General features: G+C 48.0%; 1 protein-coding gene and 1 non-coding gene across 3 annotated transcripts; one reads left to right on the plus strand and one right to left on the minus strand.

Moving 5' to 3' along the window:
• Positions 1-7,347: 7,347 nt before the first annotated feature.
• On the minus strand, positions 7,348-15,766 carry COPS7A (COP9 signalosome subunit 7A). 2 transcript variants are annotated; one of them, XM_053554568.1, is made up of 8 exons: positions 15,590-15,766; positions 14,972-15,176; positions 11,863-11,938; positions 11,575-11,663; positions 9,785-9,987; positions 8,705-8,810; positions 8,393-8,544; positions 7,348-8,225 (listed from the first exon to the last, which is right to left on the minus strand). In XM_053554568.1, the coding sequence occupies exons 2-8, from the start codon at positions 15,131-15,133 to the stop codon at positions 8,186-8,188; spliced, it is 828 nt and encodes a 275-aa protein (XP_053410543.1). In that variant the 5' UTR covers positions 15,134-15,176; positions 15,590-15,766; the 3' UTR covers positions 7,348-8,185. The 2 variants fall into 2 exon arrangements, with proteins under 2 accessions (XP_053410543.1, XP_053410542.1); XM_053554567.1 differs by having other exon boundaries at positions 15,519-15,725.
• LOC128563014 (small Cajal body-specific RNA 1) lies at positions 14,011-14,150 on the plus strand. The gene has a single exon (XR_008373689.1). It is a non-coding gene; the product is annotated as a small Cajal body-specific RNA 1 (non-coding RNA).
• Positions 15,767-16,569: the final 803 nt, after the last annotated feature.

The following is a 16,569-nucleotide window of genomic DNA, read 5'->3' on the forward strand; positions in this document are numbered from 1 at the left end:
ATACATCAGAGCTGGTGGGTTCGAATCCAGCCCAGGCCTGCCAAACGACAGTGACAACTACAACCCAAAAATAGCTGGTGTTGTGGTGAGCACCTGTAGTCCCAGCTACTTGGGAGGTTGAGGCAAGAGAATCGCTTAAGCCCAGGAATTGGAGGTTGCTGTGAGCTGTGATGCTACAGCACTCTACCCAGGGTGACAGCTTGAGGCTCTGTCTCAAAAAAAAAAAAAGGTCTTTCTGCCTCCAGGCCTTCATCCCACTATTATTCTCACCCAAGATGTTCATCCTTTTATCAGGCTAACTCCTACTTGGGCTTCTAGCTTCAGTTATTTATTTATTTTTTTTGTGATCAGGTCTCAAGCTGTGCCTGGGTAGTGTGCCATGGCGACATCATAGCTCACAGCAACTTCCAACTCTTGGGCTCAAGCAATCCTCTTGCCTCAGTTTCTTGTATTTTTAGTAGAGACAGGGTCTCGCTCTGGCTCAGGCTGGTCTCGAACTCATGAGTTTAAGCAATCCACCTGTCTCGGCCTCCCAGGGTGCTAGGATTACAGGTGTGAACCACGGAACTGGCCTTCTAGTTTCAGTTTAAAGGTCACATCTCTGGAGCAGGCTTTTCTGATCCTAGGCAAGAAGTAAATTCCTCTCTTGAATGCTTTCATGCCATCCAACTGCTTCTTAGCATTTGTCACACTTGTAATTTTAACCTCAAAGGCTGGACAAGTCCTCTGTCTTGCTCTCTTGACCTGTACTCAAAAATTTCTTTCTGGGCCGGGTGTGGTAGCTCATGCCTGTAATCCCAGCATTTTGGGAGGTTGAAGTGGGTGGATTGCCTGAGCTCGGGAGTTTGAGACCAACCTGAGCCAGAGCAAGACCCCATCTCTAAAAATAGGCAGGTGCTGGCTGTGGCAGGCGCCTGTATTCCCAGTACTCAGAGGCTGAGGCAAGAGAGTCGCTGGAGCCCACAATTTAGAGGTTGCTATGAGCTATGACACCAGAGCACTCTACCAGGGGCAACAAAATGAAACTGTCTCAAAAAAAAGTCTCTTTCTGGGTCATCCTTCCCTCTCAGATGGTGACTTTACACCTCCTTAGCTTTCCTCCAAGCCTCTGCAGAAGACTTTTCAGCTCTTCAAGTTAACTCTAAACTGAGCAAGAGTGCTTATATACTGGGTGGCCCCTGTGGCTCAAGGAGTAGGGCGCCAGTCCTATATGCCAGAGGTGGCGGGTTCAAACCTAGCCCCGGCCAAAAATCCAAAAAAAAAAAAAAAAAAAAAAAAAAAAGAGTGCTTATATACTTAGAAATTTTCATGGCTCAGAGCTGAGTCAATAAGTGGTAAAGTCACATTTCCAGTTCACACCCCAGCGATTCTAATTAAACAGAAATTGGGGGGAAGAATACACTTTTTTTTTTTTTGAGACAGATCTCACTTTGTTGCACCCGGTAGAGTGCCGTGGCATCACAGTTCACACAACCTCAAACTGGGCTGAAGTGATTCTTTTGTCTCAGCCTCCAGAGTAGCTGGGACTACTGGCGCCCTCCACAACACCTGGCTATTTTTATTTATTTATTTATTTATTTGAGACAGAGTCTCAAGCTGTCTTTCTGGGTAGAGTACTGTGGCATCATAGCTCACAGCAACCTCCCAACTCTTGGGCTCAAACGATCTTCTTGCCTCAGTTTTTCTTTTCGTTTTTTTTAGAGACAGAGTCTCATTATGTCACCCTCGGTGGAGTGCTCTGGCATCACAGCTCACAGCAACCTCCAGCTCTTGGGCTTAGGCGATTCTCTTGCCTCAGCCTCCCGAGCAGCTGGGACTACAGGTGCCCACCACAACGCCTGGCTAGTTTTTGTTGCAGTTTGGCCGGGGCTGGGTTCGATCCCGCCATCCTTGGTATATGGCACTGGCGCCCTACTCACTGAGCCACAGGGGCTGCCCATTGCCTCAGTTTTTCTATTTTTAGTAGCGACAAGGTCTCACTTTTACTCAGGCTGGTCTCAAACTAATGAGCTCAAGCAATCTATCCGCCTCAGCCCCCCAGAGTGCTAGGATTACAGGCATGATCCACCATTCCCAGCTATTTTTAGAGAAGGGTTCCTGCTCTAGCTCAGGCTGATCTCCATCTCCTAAGCTCAGGCAATCTGCCCACCTCGGCCTCCCAGAGTGCTGAGATTACAGGCATGAGCCACTGCTCCCTGCAAGAATACACATTTTCTTTTTTTTTTTTTCCGTAGAGATAGTCTTACTTTATTGTCCTTTGTAGAGTGCTGTGGCGTCACACTGCTCACAGCAACCTCCAACTCCTGGGCTTAGGCGATTCTCTTGCCTCAGCCTCTCGAGCAGCTGGGACCACAGGCACCCACCACAACATCTGGCTATTTTTTTGTTGCAGTTTGGCCAGGGCCGGGTTTGAAACCGTCACCCTCGGTATATGGGCCCGGCGCCCTATGCACTGAGCCACAGGCACTGCCCTTTTTTTTTTTTTGAGACAGTCTATGTTGCCTTTGGTAGAGTGCTATGGTGTCACAGCTCACAGCAACCTCAAACTCTTGGGCTTAAGTAATTTCTCTTGCTTCCGCCTCCCAAGTAGCTGGGACTACAGGTGTCTGCCACAAAACCCGGCTATTTTTCTTGTTGCAGTTGTTTAGCTGGCCTGAGCCAGGTTCGAACCCGCCACCCTTGGTGTATGTGGCTGGCGCTGTAACCACTGTGCTATAGGCATGGAGCCAAGAATACACATTTTCAAAAGCTCTTCTAATGATTTTGATGCTGGTGGCCCACAAAAACAGTGCCCCTGGTAGGCAACTTCTGACATGGCTTCTGATGATCCCTGCCTTCCGACAGTCACACCCTGTGTAACTGCCATCCCCTTGAGTTGAGGCTAGCCATGGTGATTAGAAAGTGATGGTATGTCACTGACATGATTAGGTGGCTAAAGACTGTAAGTTTGTCTTGCTGGTGTTGTCTTTCTAGCTTTTGCTCTGATGGAGAACGTTACCTGGGCAGCATCTGGCCAACAGTCAGTAAGGAAATAAAGTCCTCAGTCCAACCATCCATGAAGTAATGAATCCTAATGAAAACCAATGAGTGAGCCTGGAAATAAGTCCTTCCTATTTGAGCTTTGTAAGGACTAATGCCCTAGCTAATACCATAATTTCAGCGTGAGAGAGACCCTGAGGCATGAAACTAAGCTCAGCTATGCCCGTATTTCTTTTTTTTAAAGACAGAGTCTCACTTTATTGCCCTTGGTAGAGTACTGTCATGTCACAGCTCACAGCAACCTCCTAGGCCTAGGTGATTCTCCTGCCTCAGTCTCCTGAGTAGCTGGGACCAGAGGCGCCTGCTACAACGCCTAGCCATTTTTTGCTACAGTTTAGCCAGGGCCGGGTTTGAACCTGCCACCCTTGGTATATGGGGCCAGCGCCCTACTCACTGAGCCACAGGCACCACCCTACGCTCATATTTCTTACCCATAGAAAATGAGATAGTATGTTTGTTTGTTTTTCTGAGATAGGGTCTTGCTCCGTCATCTGGGATACAGTATAGTAGCATCATCATAGCTCACTGCAACCTCAAACTCCTGGGCTCAAGTGATCCTCCTGCCTCAGCTTCCCTAGTTGCTAGGACTATAAGCATGCACCACTGTAACCCAACTAATTTTTCTTTCTTTTTTTTTTTTTTTTTGTGGTTTTAGGCCGGGGCTGGGTTTGAACCGGCCAACTCATAGCACTCTACCAAAGGCGACATAGTGAGACTCTGTCTCAAAAAAAAAAAAAAAGGGCAGTGCCTGTGGCTCAGTGCATAGGGCGCCGGGCCCATATACCGAGGGTGGCGGTTTCAAACCTGGCCCTGGCCAAACTGCAACAACCGGCGCCCTACTCCTTAAGCCACAGGCGCTGCCCCCAACTAATTTTTCTATTCTTTGTAGAGATAGGGTCCTCTCTTGCTCAGACTGGTCACCAACTCTTTTTTTTTTTTTTTTGTAGAGACAGAGTCTCACTTTATGGCCCTCGGTAGAGTGCCGTGGCCTCACACAGCTCACAGCGACCTCCAACTCCTGGGCTTAAGCGATTCTCTTGCCTCAGCCTCCCGAGTAGCTGGGACTACAGCCGCCCGCCACAACGCCCAGCTATTTTTTGGTTGCAGTTTGACCGGGGCCGGGTTTGAACCCGCCACCCTCAGTATATGGGGCCAGCGCCTTACCAACTGAGCCATAGGCGCTGCCCGGTCACCAACTCTTGACCTCATGCCTTGGTCTCCCCATGTCCTAGGATTACAGACATGAGACACCATACTTGGTCAGTATGTATTAAGTTTTAGAATAATTTGTTACACAGCAACAGATAACTAATACACTGCCTAGATGTGTCATTTAGACTCCATTCATGTTGAAAGATTTACCTATGTGGGTTATTTTTTTTTTCTTTTTTATATTTATCTGGTTGTCACAAGTGGGTTATTTTTTTTTCTTTTTTATATTTATCTGGTTGTCACAAGTGGGTTATTTCTAATCTCTTTAACAGAATTTCATAAAATTATAGACATCCTCTGCTCTTCTTCTTTTTTTTTTTTTTTTGTAGAGACAGAGTTTCACTTTATGGCCCTTCGTAGAGTGCCGTGGCATCACACAGCTCACAGCAACCTCCAACTCCTGCTTCAGCCTCCCGAGCAGCTGGGACTACAGGTGCCTGCCACAACGCCCGGCTATTTTTTGGTTGCAGTTCAGCGGGGGCCGGGTTTGAACCCGCCCCCTTCGGTATATGGCGCCACCCCCTCTGCTTTTCTTATACTTAAAATGTGCATCAGTCCAGGGCAGCGCCTCTGGCTCAGTGAGTAGGGAACTAGCCCCATATAATGAGGGTGGTGGGTTCAAACCTGGCCCCAGCCAAACTGCAACAAAAAAGTAGCCGGGTGTTGTGGTGGGCGCCTGTAGTCCCCGCTACTTGAGAGGCTGAGGCAAGAGAATCATCTAAGCCCAAAAGCTGGAGGTTGCTGTGAGCCGTGATGCTACCGCACTCTACCGAGGGCAACAAAGTGAGACTCTGTCTCTAAAAAAAAAAAAATGTGCGTCAGTACAATTGCCATTTTCAGCTTCAGAGACTTTGGCTTAATCGTTTAAGTGCCATTTGTTTCATGTTTGTGAACTCTGAATTTTCATAAAGGCAAGTTTTCTTCCTACTCTTACCATGGTGTCCAGCTCTAAAATCAACAAAATTGCTATAAAGATCAGCATGTATAAGCGGGTGATGAATTCTTTCTTATTTTGTTTGAGACAGAGTCTCACTTTATCACCTGGGTAACGTGCCATGCGTCATAGCTCACAGCAACCTCAAACTCTTGGGCTCAAGCAATTCACTTGCCTCAGCCTCTGGAGTAGCTGAGACTATAGGCACCACCCACAACACCTAGCTATTTTTTTTTTTTTCAGTTTTTGGCTGGGGCTGGGTTTGAACCCACCACCTCCAGGATATGGGGCCAGTACCCTATTCTTTTGAGCCACAGGCGCCGCCCCCAGCTGTTTTTTATTTTTCAGACAGTTCACTTTGTCACCCCTGGCAGAATGCTATGGTGTCATAGCAACCTCAGTCTTGGGCTCAAGTGATCCTCTTGCCTCAGCCTCCTGAGTAGCGGGGACTACAGGTGCCCACCACAATGCCTGGCTATTTTTAGAGGTCGGGTTGTACTTTTGCTCAGGCTGGCCTCAAACCCGCGAGCAGAGGCAATCTACCTGCCTCGGCTCCCAGAGTGCTAGGATTACAGGCATAAGCCACATGCCCGCCCCCCTCCTACCACTCTTCTTGGAAAGCTCTAAGACTGAGAGCAGGAGCTTGAGTGCTGCTGCTTGTATCATCTAATAGTTCTGTGTGGTTTTGATGTTCAAGTTTAGAAGATCAATTATCAACTATACCTTATAATACTTTATTTAGAGACAGAGTCTCACTTTGCCACTTTTGGTAGAGTACCATGGCATCACAACTCACAGCAACTTCAAACTCTTGGGACTTTGTCACCCTTGGTAGAGTCCTGTCGTATCACAACTCACAGCAACCTCAAACTCTTGGGCTTAAGAGAGTCTCTTGCCTCAGCCTCCCATGTATCTGGGACTACAGGCACCCGCCACAATACCCAGCTATTTTTTTTTTTTTTTTTTAGAGACGAGTCTCACTTTGTCGCCTTTGGTAGAGAGCTGTGTTGGGTAGAGTGCTGTGCCGTCACAGCTCACAGCAACCTCCAGCTTCTGGGCTCAGGTGATTCTCCTGCCCCAGCCTCCCGAGCAGCTGGGACCACAGATGCCTGCCATAACACCCGGCTATATTTTTTGTTGTTGTTGCAGTTTGGCCGGGGCCAGGCTCGAACCTGCCACCCTCGGTATATAGGGCTGGCACCCCACCCACTGAGCCACAGGAGCTGCCCCCCAGCTATTTTTTCTTTTATTGTTGTCATTGTTGTTTAGCTGGCCCAGGCTGGGTTTGAACCCGCCAGCCAGTTATATGTGGCACCATAACCACTGTGCTACAGGCACCGAGCCTTTTTATTAATTTTTTTGGTGGGAGAAGGGACAGAATCTCACTCTGTTGCCTGGGCTAGAGTACAGCTCAGAGCAACTTCAAACTCCCAGGCTCAAGCAGTCTTCCTGGCTCAGCCTCCCAAGCAGCTGGGACAACAGGTAGCCACCGCCATGCCTGGCTAATTTTTCTATTTTTTTTTTTTTTTTTTGAGACAGAGTCCCATTTTGTCACCCTCAGTAGAGTGCTGTGGCGTCATACCTCACAGAAACCTCAAACTCTTGGGCTCAAGTGACTCTCGCTCTGGTTCAGGCTGGTCTCGAACCTGTGAGCTCAGGCAATCCACTTGCCTCGGCTTCCCAAAGTGCTAGGATTACAGGCATGAGCCACTGCACATGGCCTTAGTTTTCTACTTTTTGTAGAAACAGGGTCTATGTTGTTCAGGCTGGTCTTCAACTCCTCCACGCCAAGCCATATTTATTTTTTTGAGACAGAGTCTCACTATTTTGCCCTCAGTAGAATGCTGTGGTGTCATTCACTGTTCATAGCAACCTCAAACTCTTGGGCATAAGCTATTCTGCAATTCTCTTGCACCCACCTTTCAAGTAGCTGGGACTACAGGTGCCTGCTGCAATGCCTGGCTATTTTTTTGTTGCAGTTGTCATAGTTGTTTAGCAGGCCCCGGCCAGGTTTGAACTTGCCAGCCTTGGTGTATGTGGCTAACTCCCTAATCACTGAGCTATGAGTTCTGAGCCAGCAGTACCACATTTTAGAATAGACTGTGAATGAGTCTTCTTTCCAGTACAAATATCAAAGACAGAAGATACCCAGTTCAGGGTATGTTTGTAGATAGATTTCTTATAGATTTATTTCTGAGTCATGTTATATATAGATATATGCATATATACCTTTTTTTTTCTTTTAAATACAATCTATATTCCCTTCCCTTCCCCCACCAAACTCACAGAAGGAGATAATCCTTCTAGGATTGCCATCAAGCTTCTCAAGATGGTTGGAGCCAAGAAAAAAAACCATCTCTCAACATCTTAAGAAAGAGATGCCCTTCTTAGGCTCTGGGGTCATTGAAGAAGCAGCATTCCCAGGGCCCAAAGGGAGGAGAGAGGAAAGGAAACAACATTAGTGTGACAGGATTCTATGATGGTAGTGTCCAGTGACTCCCGCAATAGCAGACTGGCTCCCAGTACTTTTAACATGGGAATAAAGCTGGGAGCCCTATGGCTCTTCAGATGCTGCCCAATAGGTTGGGTGGGGAACAGAAATGGGGGGACTAGGCATGCAGGGATAGAAGTGGTAGGAGAAGGAACACCTATGGGTTATGTTGGAGACAGAGCAACCCCCATCAGGGCTGCCCACCTACTCAATGACACATAATGAACAGGGACAGAAGCTGAGCTCTTAAAGAAACAGGGAGAGACCATGGCAGGGAGGGGGAGCAATGGAGCAAAAAAGAAAGTCACAAGTACGAAAGTACCTACAAAAACATGACCTGTACTTGCCTTCTCCCTTGAGAAGGTGTTATACTTGGAGGTGGGAGAGGTGAAGGGTCATGAACCTAGGATTATCAGCTGGCCAGGGGCACAGGAAGGCTCTCTGAAGACTCCTAAGAGGCAGGCAGGCAGCTGGGACCCCACATCCCCAGGGAAGAAATGACAGTCCTTTCAATTCGACTTGGACCAAATCTTGGCACTCCCTCGGAGCCTGGCAAGAAGAAAGAGACAGAGAGGATGCAGGGAATCCTCTAACCCCTGGAGGTTCCCCCCACTCCCTGCCCACATGCAAATGATTAAAAGAAGTGAGGGCAGTCAAGTCCCTGAAGTAAAAGTGGAGCACCCCAGAACCAAGTAGTCCTTGCCACACTGGCTCACCCCTTGCCCTTTGAGGCTTTCTTGCTGGGCTGGCGCTGGTTGGTGCCAGGAGCTGGTTCCCTCAGTTCAGTCAAGTGTTGCTCAGGGTCCTGAGATGTCGCTGCAGCTGCTGCTGCTGTTGTAACTTTAATGGTTTTTTTAAGGTTGGCAACCTACCAGGATGAAAGGAATGGGGGTATAGCAAGGCAGGTTCTAGAACCTGACAGGCCCTGCCCATTTTGTCTGTCTGTTACAGCAATGTCCAACCCCTCCACACAGGACAAGTGGCCCAGGCTAGGAGAACTTGGCTCCTCTGCTTCCCTACTGGCTCACCTCACTTTCAATCTGCTGCTTCAGCCCCAGCTGCTGTTCCTTGTGCTGGTTGGCACGGCTCACTTGCTCCTCAATGCCTGACAGCACAACCTCACAGCCCACACACCTGCAGGAATCCAGGGAGATGAGAAGTATTAGTAGAAGAGGGCTGTGACCACAGACTCATGAAAAACAGACTCAAGAAGAATCCTAGATCCTGGCATCTAAACCTTTGTCTGAGTTGGGAAACCTCACCACCTACCTTGACCTGGAAACCACCCACAATATTCCCAGCAGTGAGATAGATATTCAGGTGGCATATGAGAGGGACAAGGAAATTCCAGGAGTGATATGCAGTTAGAAGTAGGAACTGGCTCAGTGCCTGTAGCTCAAATGGCTAGGGTGCCAGCCACATACACCAGAGCTGGTGGATTCAAATCCAGCCTGGGCCTGCCAAACAACGACAACTACAACCAAAAAAAAAAAAAAAAAAAAAGTAGCCAGGCATTGTGGTGGGCACCTGTACTCCCAGCTACTTGGGGGGCTGAGGCAAGAGAACTGCTTAAGCTCAAGAGTTGGAGGTTGCTGTGAGCTGTGACGCCACAGCACTCTACCCAGGGCGACATCTTGAAACTGTCTCTAAAAAAAAAAAAGAAGTAGGAACCCAAAACAAAATAGCATAGATGTTTTTAAAGAGAACAAAACAAAAGGTGAAGTAATGAATAAAGACACACTGAAGTTAGATAGGGATGCAATGAGAAAAAGAGAAGAGGAAGAGTCTCAAGGCCTGTGGACAATGGTGGTTACAGACCAATGGGTTGAGTACAGTCTCAGACAGCTGATCAACCTTCCCAGTTAGGATACCTTCAACAGTATCCTTCTTTTCCCTGTATCAAGGACTTCACCCCCTCCTCCCAGAGCCTCCTCCATTGCTACGTTTTCTCATAATCAGAAGCCTTTGGAGGAAGGAGCTCATTTCCCTTCATCCTCTTGGGTTCCACCTCTACAGCCCAGCCTACCACCTGCCCTCTCCCACCAAGAAGCACTTCTTCCTTTCTTGGGGTGAGAAGGGAAGGGACAGTGGTAGGATACAGTTCTCACCACTCCTGTAGGGTTCGGGCAATGGCACTGAGGTCCTGGCGCTGGATGTCCCGCCCAATGCTGTAGTCAACCTCCAGCCGTTGATTACGCTGGTCCAGGGACCCACGAAGCACATCGGCATACACAGCTTCAATCACAAGGTCTTCCAGCTGCCGCACATTACGCAGGGCAAGGGCCTCCAGCAACACTGCATAGGGTATGCACTGGACCCAGGGAAATCAAGCCAGGATGTGTGATGTTCCTCAGCAAAGAGGGGCTTCCAAAACTACTCTTCCCTTCTTTTCCACCCCTGTCCAGGCCTATCTACTCTCCATTCCTATTCCTAAATCATTCCTCTAAACAGCAAAATAAATAAAAGTACCCCCATTTCAAAAAAGCATCATAAGAAAGAATTTTTTTTTTTTTTTGTAGAGACAGAGTCTCACTGTACCACCCTCAGATAGAGTGCCATGACATCACACGGCTCACAGCAACCTCTAACTCTTGGGCTTACACGATTCTCTTGCCTCAGCCTCCCGAGCAGCTGGGACTACAGGTGCCTGCCACAACGCCCAGCTATTTTTTTGTTGCAGTTTGGCCCAGGCTGGGTTTGAACCCGCCACCCTTGGCATATGGGGCTGGCGCCCTGCTCACTGAGCCACAGGCGCCGTCCAAGAATGACAATCTTAAAAAATATATAAGACTTATGCTTCCCTACTACCCTTCCCACACTCATCCCCTATGCCACAAAGGGAGAAAGTAACATCCGCCTGGTGTCATCCTTTGGCCACAGGTCAGGACGTCACATGGCCTTTGGTTGGGATCAACTTGCCATAAGGGGAATACAAAGTAGTGGGTGATATCTGGAGTACTGTTTATCATTTATAGTGATAAATTCCAACAGGCATTCCTTTTGTGGTATCTCACAACAGAGAGCCTGATGCAAGTAAAATTATGAAGGCTGGGCACAGTGGCTCACACGTGTAATCCAAGCACTTTGGGAGACCAATATGGGCGGATTGCTTGAGCTCAGGAGTTCAAGGCCGGCCTGAGCAAGAGCGACACCCCATCTCTAAAAAAAGTTGGGCATTGTGATGGATGCCTGTAATCCTAGCTCCTTTGAGGCTGAGACCAGAGAATCCCTTGAGCCCAGGAGTTTGAAGTTGCTGTGAGCGATGACGCCATAGCAATCTACTGAGGGCAACACAGTGAGACTCTGCCTTAAAAAAAATAAAAAAATAAAAAAATAAAATAAAATTATGAGACAGACTGAGAGGCAAGTAACAACTGGAAGATTGCAAATTGGGAATGTAAGGGGTAGTACACTGAACAAAAAACTGAGCCCAATGTCAATACAGAGATACTTCTAACCACAAAAGATGTTTACGTAGAACTTAAGTTGACTGAAAAGTAAAAACAAATCAGAAAACTAAGAATAGGCTTAACGGCTGCCTATGGAGTAGTTTAGATACAGACCCTGGAGGAACGAAGAGAGAAAGAAGGAACCGTGTAGTCAAGGGCTGTCCCAGTACACACTCCCAGGCACATAAAAAAGGATGCTCTAGACCAGGGGTCCTCAAACTGCGGCCCGTGGGCCACATGAAGCTGCGTGATTGTATTTGTTCCCATTTTGTTTTTTACTTCAAAATAACATATGTGCAGCGTGCATAGGAATTTGTTCATAGTTGTTTTTTAAACTATAGTCCGGCCCTCCAACGATCTGAGGGACAGTGAACTGGCCCCTTGTTTAAAAGTTTGAGGACCCCTGCTCTAGACCTCCCTGGAGTAGGACTGGGGCAACTGTAACTTACCTTTACTTTGGCAGCCAGGGTGACTACTGATAGATGTCGAAGCTTATTCTTCTGAGCCTCTGTGAGCGGAGGAAGATTTCGGGCTTCAGCTAGAGAAAAAGGAAAAAGTATAGCAAATCCTGATTTCAGCTTTTTGGAAAGCCCTAGTTTCCTCTGCATTTTGTTATGCTTCAAGTCTTAACCCTGACCCTTTGCACCCAGGAGATTGAAAAGGGATATCCCAGGAAGTTTTTCTACGTCTCTCTGGAAACTCCCCTTTTCCCAATCCCTATTACTCCCTCTAGTTACCTAAGTAGTCAGCATATGTCCCGTAAGCAAACACTGTGAGCAGCCGGAATGTGGAAGCGAAGTCGCTCTCAGCCAGCTGCAAGAATATGAGGGAAAAGAGGAGGTGACAGGAAGCTGCCCCTCTCCATCCTCCTAGGCCTACCCCATTTTGAAGTCCCATTTTCTGGCCAGTCCTCATCTTTCCCAGCCAGTATTCTCTCCCAGTTGACCAAAAGTTCTCTGCCTCTTTATCACTTTTCCCATAGAAAAGGCTCATTTTCACCTCTAGGCTTTTGCTTTCACTGTTCTCCCAATCCAGTGTCATTCTGTTCCATATGCTATCCAATTCCTATGCTAAATTGAGAGATGAAAACATTCAGCGTTCAGAATCTAACAGACAGGCTAAGCACCCGTAGCACAGTGGCTACGATGCCGGGCACATGCACCCAGGGTGGCAGGTTCGAACCTGGCTCGGGCCAGCTAAACAACAATGACAACTGCAACAACAACAACAAAAAAATAGCTGGGCATTGTTGGGAGGCTGAGGCAAGAGAATCACTTAAGCCTAAGAGTTGTAGGCTGCTGTGAGCTGTGATACCATGGCACTCTGCCGAGGGTGAGATAGTAAGACTGTCTCAAAAAAAAAAAAAAAAAGTCTAACAAACATACACACAAGACACTGTAAATAATGTCATTTGGTCCTCAGAATGTGCTGAATATTTCTAAATTTGAGTATCTTTAGGCAATCTACAGTACTCCCCAATTCACCAAAGACTTAACTCAGCCTCACTCATCTCTGACAGCTGCATGGCCTAGATATGTGTGGGCCAGTGCTGCCTCCCTGGCAGAGTTGGCCAGAAACATAAATTGCTCTTGAATTTGTAACCTCTGCTTCAGATCCACCTCACCAGCAGGCTGCCTTGCATCACCCAGTCCAGCCCACCCAGATCTCCTCTTCTCCTATCTCTTACTGTGTCACGTAATCAATCCCTAGAGAAGGCTGTTACCTAAGAACACATTTCCTTTCAACAAGATTATAGACCCAGTCTCTGGTATCCCTCTAGGATCTAGCAGAGTTATGAATATAGTTGGCTGCCCCATCAATATTTTCTTAATAAAAGATTTACAGATTTATATCCATTCATCTTATCCCTCCAACTGGAATGTAAACTTCAGAAGGGTAAGCCCCATGTGTGTGTGTGTCCTGTACTTTTTCTGGTATTCTCAGACCACCGACAGAATGCTAAACAGCATTCTTTTTTTTCACCCTGAATGATATTGTATATTACCACTGCAGATGAAAGAAGGTAAAAAAGGCAGCCAGTTTCCTCCATGATACAGAGTGACCCAAAAAGACTAAATCTGTTGACTCAATCACAGGCCCTCAAAAGCTTGGCTCTTAATTCAATCACATACCACTACCTCAGGACTTGCCTGGTGCCACCAGTCTTGATGACCTGACTTTAAGTCTTTAAAGAGTTAAAGAGCCACCAATACCAGGTCTGGTTACTTTTGCAACTCTGCCACTTCGATGTGGACAGTTCTCTCTGCTGTGTTCCTACCAGCTTGCCAATGTGTCTTTAGGAAACAGACACCTCCTTTACTTGTGTTAGATTACTATACTGCATGGGGGGGAAAAAAGGCATGCTAATTTTATATGTTCATTCTTTCCATTTATACCAGACTTTACACCTTCCCATAATCTCAGTTGATTTCCACAATAGTGGTAAGGGGCACTATCACCTACGTTTTTTTTGTTTGTTTGTTTTGTAGAGACAGAGTCTCACTGTACCGCCCTCGGGTAGAGTGCCGCGGTGTCACACGGCTCACAGCAACCTCTAACTCTTGGGCTTACCCAATTCTCTTGCCTCAGCCTCCCCAGCAGCTGGGACTACAGGCGCGCACCACAACGCCCGGCTATTTTTCTGTTGCAGTTTGGCCGGGGCTGGGTACGAACCCGCCACCCTCAGTATAAGGCCGGCGCCCTACTCACTGAGCCACAGGCACTGCCCATCACCTACGTTTTTAAAAGAGACAACTGAGTCCTTAAAATAAAAGTGACCTGATCAAAGTGATCATATCAAAGTAATCATATCAAAGTGATATGATTATTAAGAGCTATTATTCCTGGTAGGGACAGGCTAGAACTCTGGTCTTCTATTCTGAATGACGTGCTTTTTTGCCTAATTTAACAAAAAGAAGAGGCTTTACTGCTGGGTTTAAGAAGTACAGTATTAAAACAAAAGTCATGAGTCTTTTAAGCCCAGCGTGTAAAGATACACTCTGAGTTATAACTCATAGGCACAATGAAAAAAAAAAAAAAGAGTAGGCTTTAAAGATCCTTCATCTCCAAAGGGAAAACTAAAAGGTTTACTTTCTTCTTCTTTTTTTTTTGAGACAGATCCTCAAGCTGTCAGCTGTTGCCCTGGGTAGAGTGCTGTGGCATCACAGCTCACAGCAACCTCCAACTCCTGGGCTTAAGCGAGTCTTCTGCCTCCACTTCCCAAGTAGCTGGGACTACAGGCGCCCGCCACAATGCCCGGCTATTTTTTGGTTGCAGCCGTCATTGTTGTTTGGTGGCCCAGGCTGGATTTGAATCCGCCAGCTCAGGTGTATGTGGCTGGCACCCTAGCTGTTTGAGGCACAGGTGCCGAGCCTAAAAGGTTTACTTTCTCTAACTGGCTACCTTTTTTTTTTTTTTTGGTTAGAGAATAGGTCCTGCTCTGTTGCCCAACTGTTACCCTACAATTGTGTGCAGTGCCACAATTACAGTTGTGAGCACAAGCAATCTGAGTGCTAAGACTTTAGGCACATGCCAACACACCTGGCTAATTTCTTAATTCTTTGTAGAGAAAGTTTCTTACTATGTTGCTCAGGCTGGTTTTCAACTCCTGGCCTCAAGTGATCCTCCCACCTCGACTTCACAAGCACTAGGATTACAAATGTGAGCCACCAATACCAGGTCTGGTTACTTTTTAACTGGTTCCTTTTGCAACTTGCCAGTTAATCATCACAGTAGTCTAGTTCAACTGAATGGTTATGGGGTTGTAAAATGATCCCTGCCCACCCATTCTCAAATTCAAACTTTTACCCCATGCTTTCTTGTGGGTTCTTGAGACCAGCAACCCACCTCTCTAACATTGGGCATATCCAGCAGTTCTCCAAACACGTAGACACCAGGGGCCTCCAGCACCTGGTGGATGAGTGTGGCCAGCGCTGCCCCCTTGGCCGACTTGGCCAGGAGCAGAAATTGTTCCTGGTTCTGCCCTGTCACCTTCACTTCCGCACTCATGGCTGCACTGAGATGAAGGGACCTGGGCTCAAGATGTCTGCAGCTGCAAGGAAAGAGGATGTGAAGCTAAAAGTCCCTTAACACTGGCAGGATGAGAAACTCAAAGGTGAGGGGCTGAATTCTACAGGCACTTCTGCAGTGAGGTGTCAGTGATGGAGTGGATCTAGAAATTACAAAGTCAGCCCCTTTACACGGTTGCCACGCTCGCTCACTCACTCCCCTGGGCCTAACCCCGTGCCCCACCACGTGCACCCCATTGAACTCCAAGGCACAAAATGCAGCCGGGGGGCGTCTCACGTTATCCACCTAACGACCACGCTCCCTTTACTCTCCACTAGTGTCCGCACGTGCCCCAACCACGTGACCTGACCCCCAGGCTCCTTACACGTAACTCCGCCCTCTCCCTTAAAGAGGCCGCTCAGGGACCGCAGGCTCCCGCCGACTGCCCGGTCGTACCCTGGGTCAGACTCTGCGTGCTGCTACCAGAAAGCTTCCTCTTCCAGCGCACCGGGCGGGGCCCCCGCTCCGTCACCTCCGGCAGCTGTTCCGAGCCTTTCCTGCCACCTCCCCGCAGAGTCGCTCTGGCCACTAAACTCTATGGCCGGCTTTCGCCCCTACTTCCGCTTTTACGACACCGGATGGAGAGGGATACGCCCCTTAGGAACACAAGCATTCTACTCTCGGATTGGTTGATTGGGAAAGATTGACAGAAACCTTTGTTTCGGCTTTGTTTCAATAAAACTTTACTGGATCCAGAGGGAGCTGTTTGCCAACTGCGTTAAATCCCAAACGAGTGCCCAGTTTTGGGTGACTCAGTATTGGCTCTGAGCTGCTAGATATTTGGAGATCCTGGCTGCGCGGGATGTCTGGTGCAAGGGGAAAGCTACAACGAAAATTTTGAGACAGGGAGCAGGAAAAAAAATGAGGTAGGGGAATGAGAGGAGAAAGCAAAGGATAATCAGTAAAGGCACTAGGATTGGCGCGGTGGCCCACGCCTGTAATCCTAGCACTCTGAGAGGCTGAAGAGAGAGGATGGCTTGAGCTTAGGAGTTCGAGACCAGCCTGAGCAAAAGTGACAACCCCTGCCACACACTAAAAATAGAAAAATTATCATGAGGTGCCTTTCCTCCCAGCTACTATGGAGCCTGAGGACCCAGGAGTTTGAGGTTGCTGTGAGTTAGGCTGATGCCGGGGCACCCTAGCCCAGGCAGCAGAGTGAGACTGTCTAATAAAGGAATGGACTCGGCGCCTGTAGCTCAGTGGTTAGGGCGCCAGCTGCATACACCAGGGCTGGCGGGTTCGAACCCGCCCCCGGCCCACCAAACAACAATGACGGCTGCAACCAAAAGATAGCCGGGTGTTGTGGCGGGCGCGTGTAGTCTCAGCTACTTGGGAGGCTTAGGCAAGAGAATCGCTTAAGCCCAAGAGTTTGAGGT

The sequence above is a fragment of the Nycticebus coucang genome, chromosome 12, assembly GCF_027406575.1.
Source record: "Nycticebus coucang isolate mNycCou1 chromosome 12, mNycCou1.pri, whole genome shotgun sequence".
Lineage (NCBI taxonomy): Eukaryota > Metazoa > Chordata > Mammalia > Primates > Lorisidae > Nycticebus > Nycticebus coucang.

What these genes read in the sequence shown, in the direction of transcription:
- COPS7A (XM_053554568.1), bottom strand. Translation starts at nt 15,133, where the DNA reads ATGAGTGCGGAAGTGAAGGTGACAGGGCAGAACCAGGAACAATTTCTG. An exon ending in GACATATGCTGACTACTTAG is followed by an intron (nt 11,664 to 11,862) that starts GTAACTAGAGGG and finishes CTTTTTCTCTAG; the next exon opens with CTGAAGCCCGAAATCTTCCT. An exon ending in CCCTGGCTGCCAAAGTAAAG is followed by an intron (nt 9,988 to 11,574) that starts GTAAGTTACAGT and finishes CCCTGGGTCCAG; the next exon opens with TGCATACCCTATGCAGTGTT.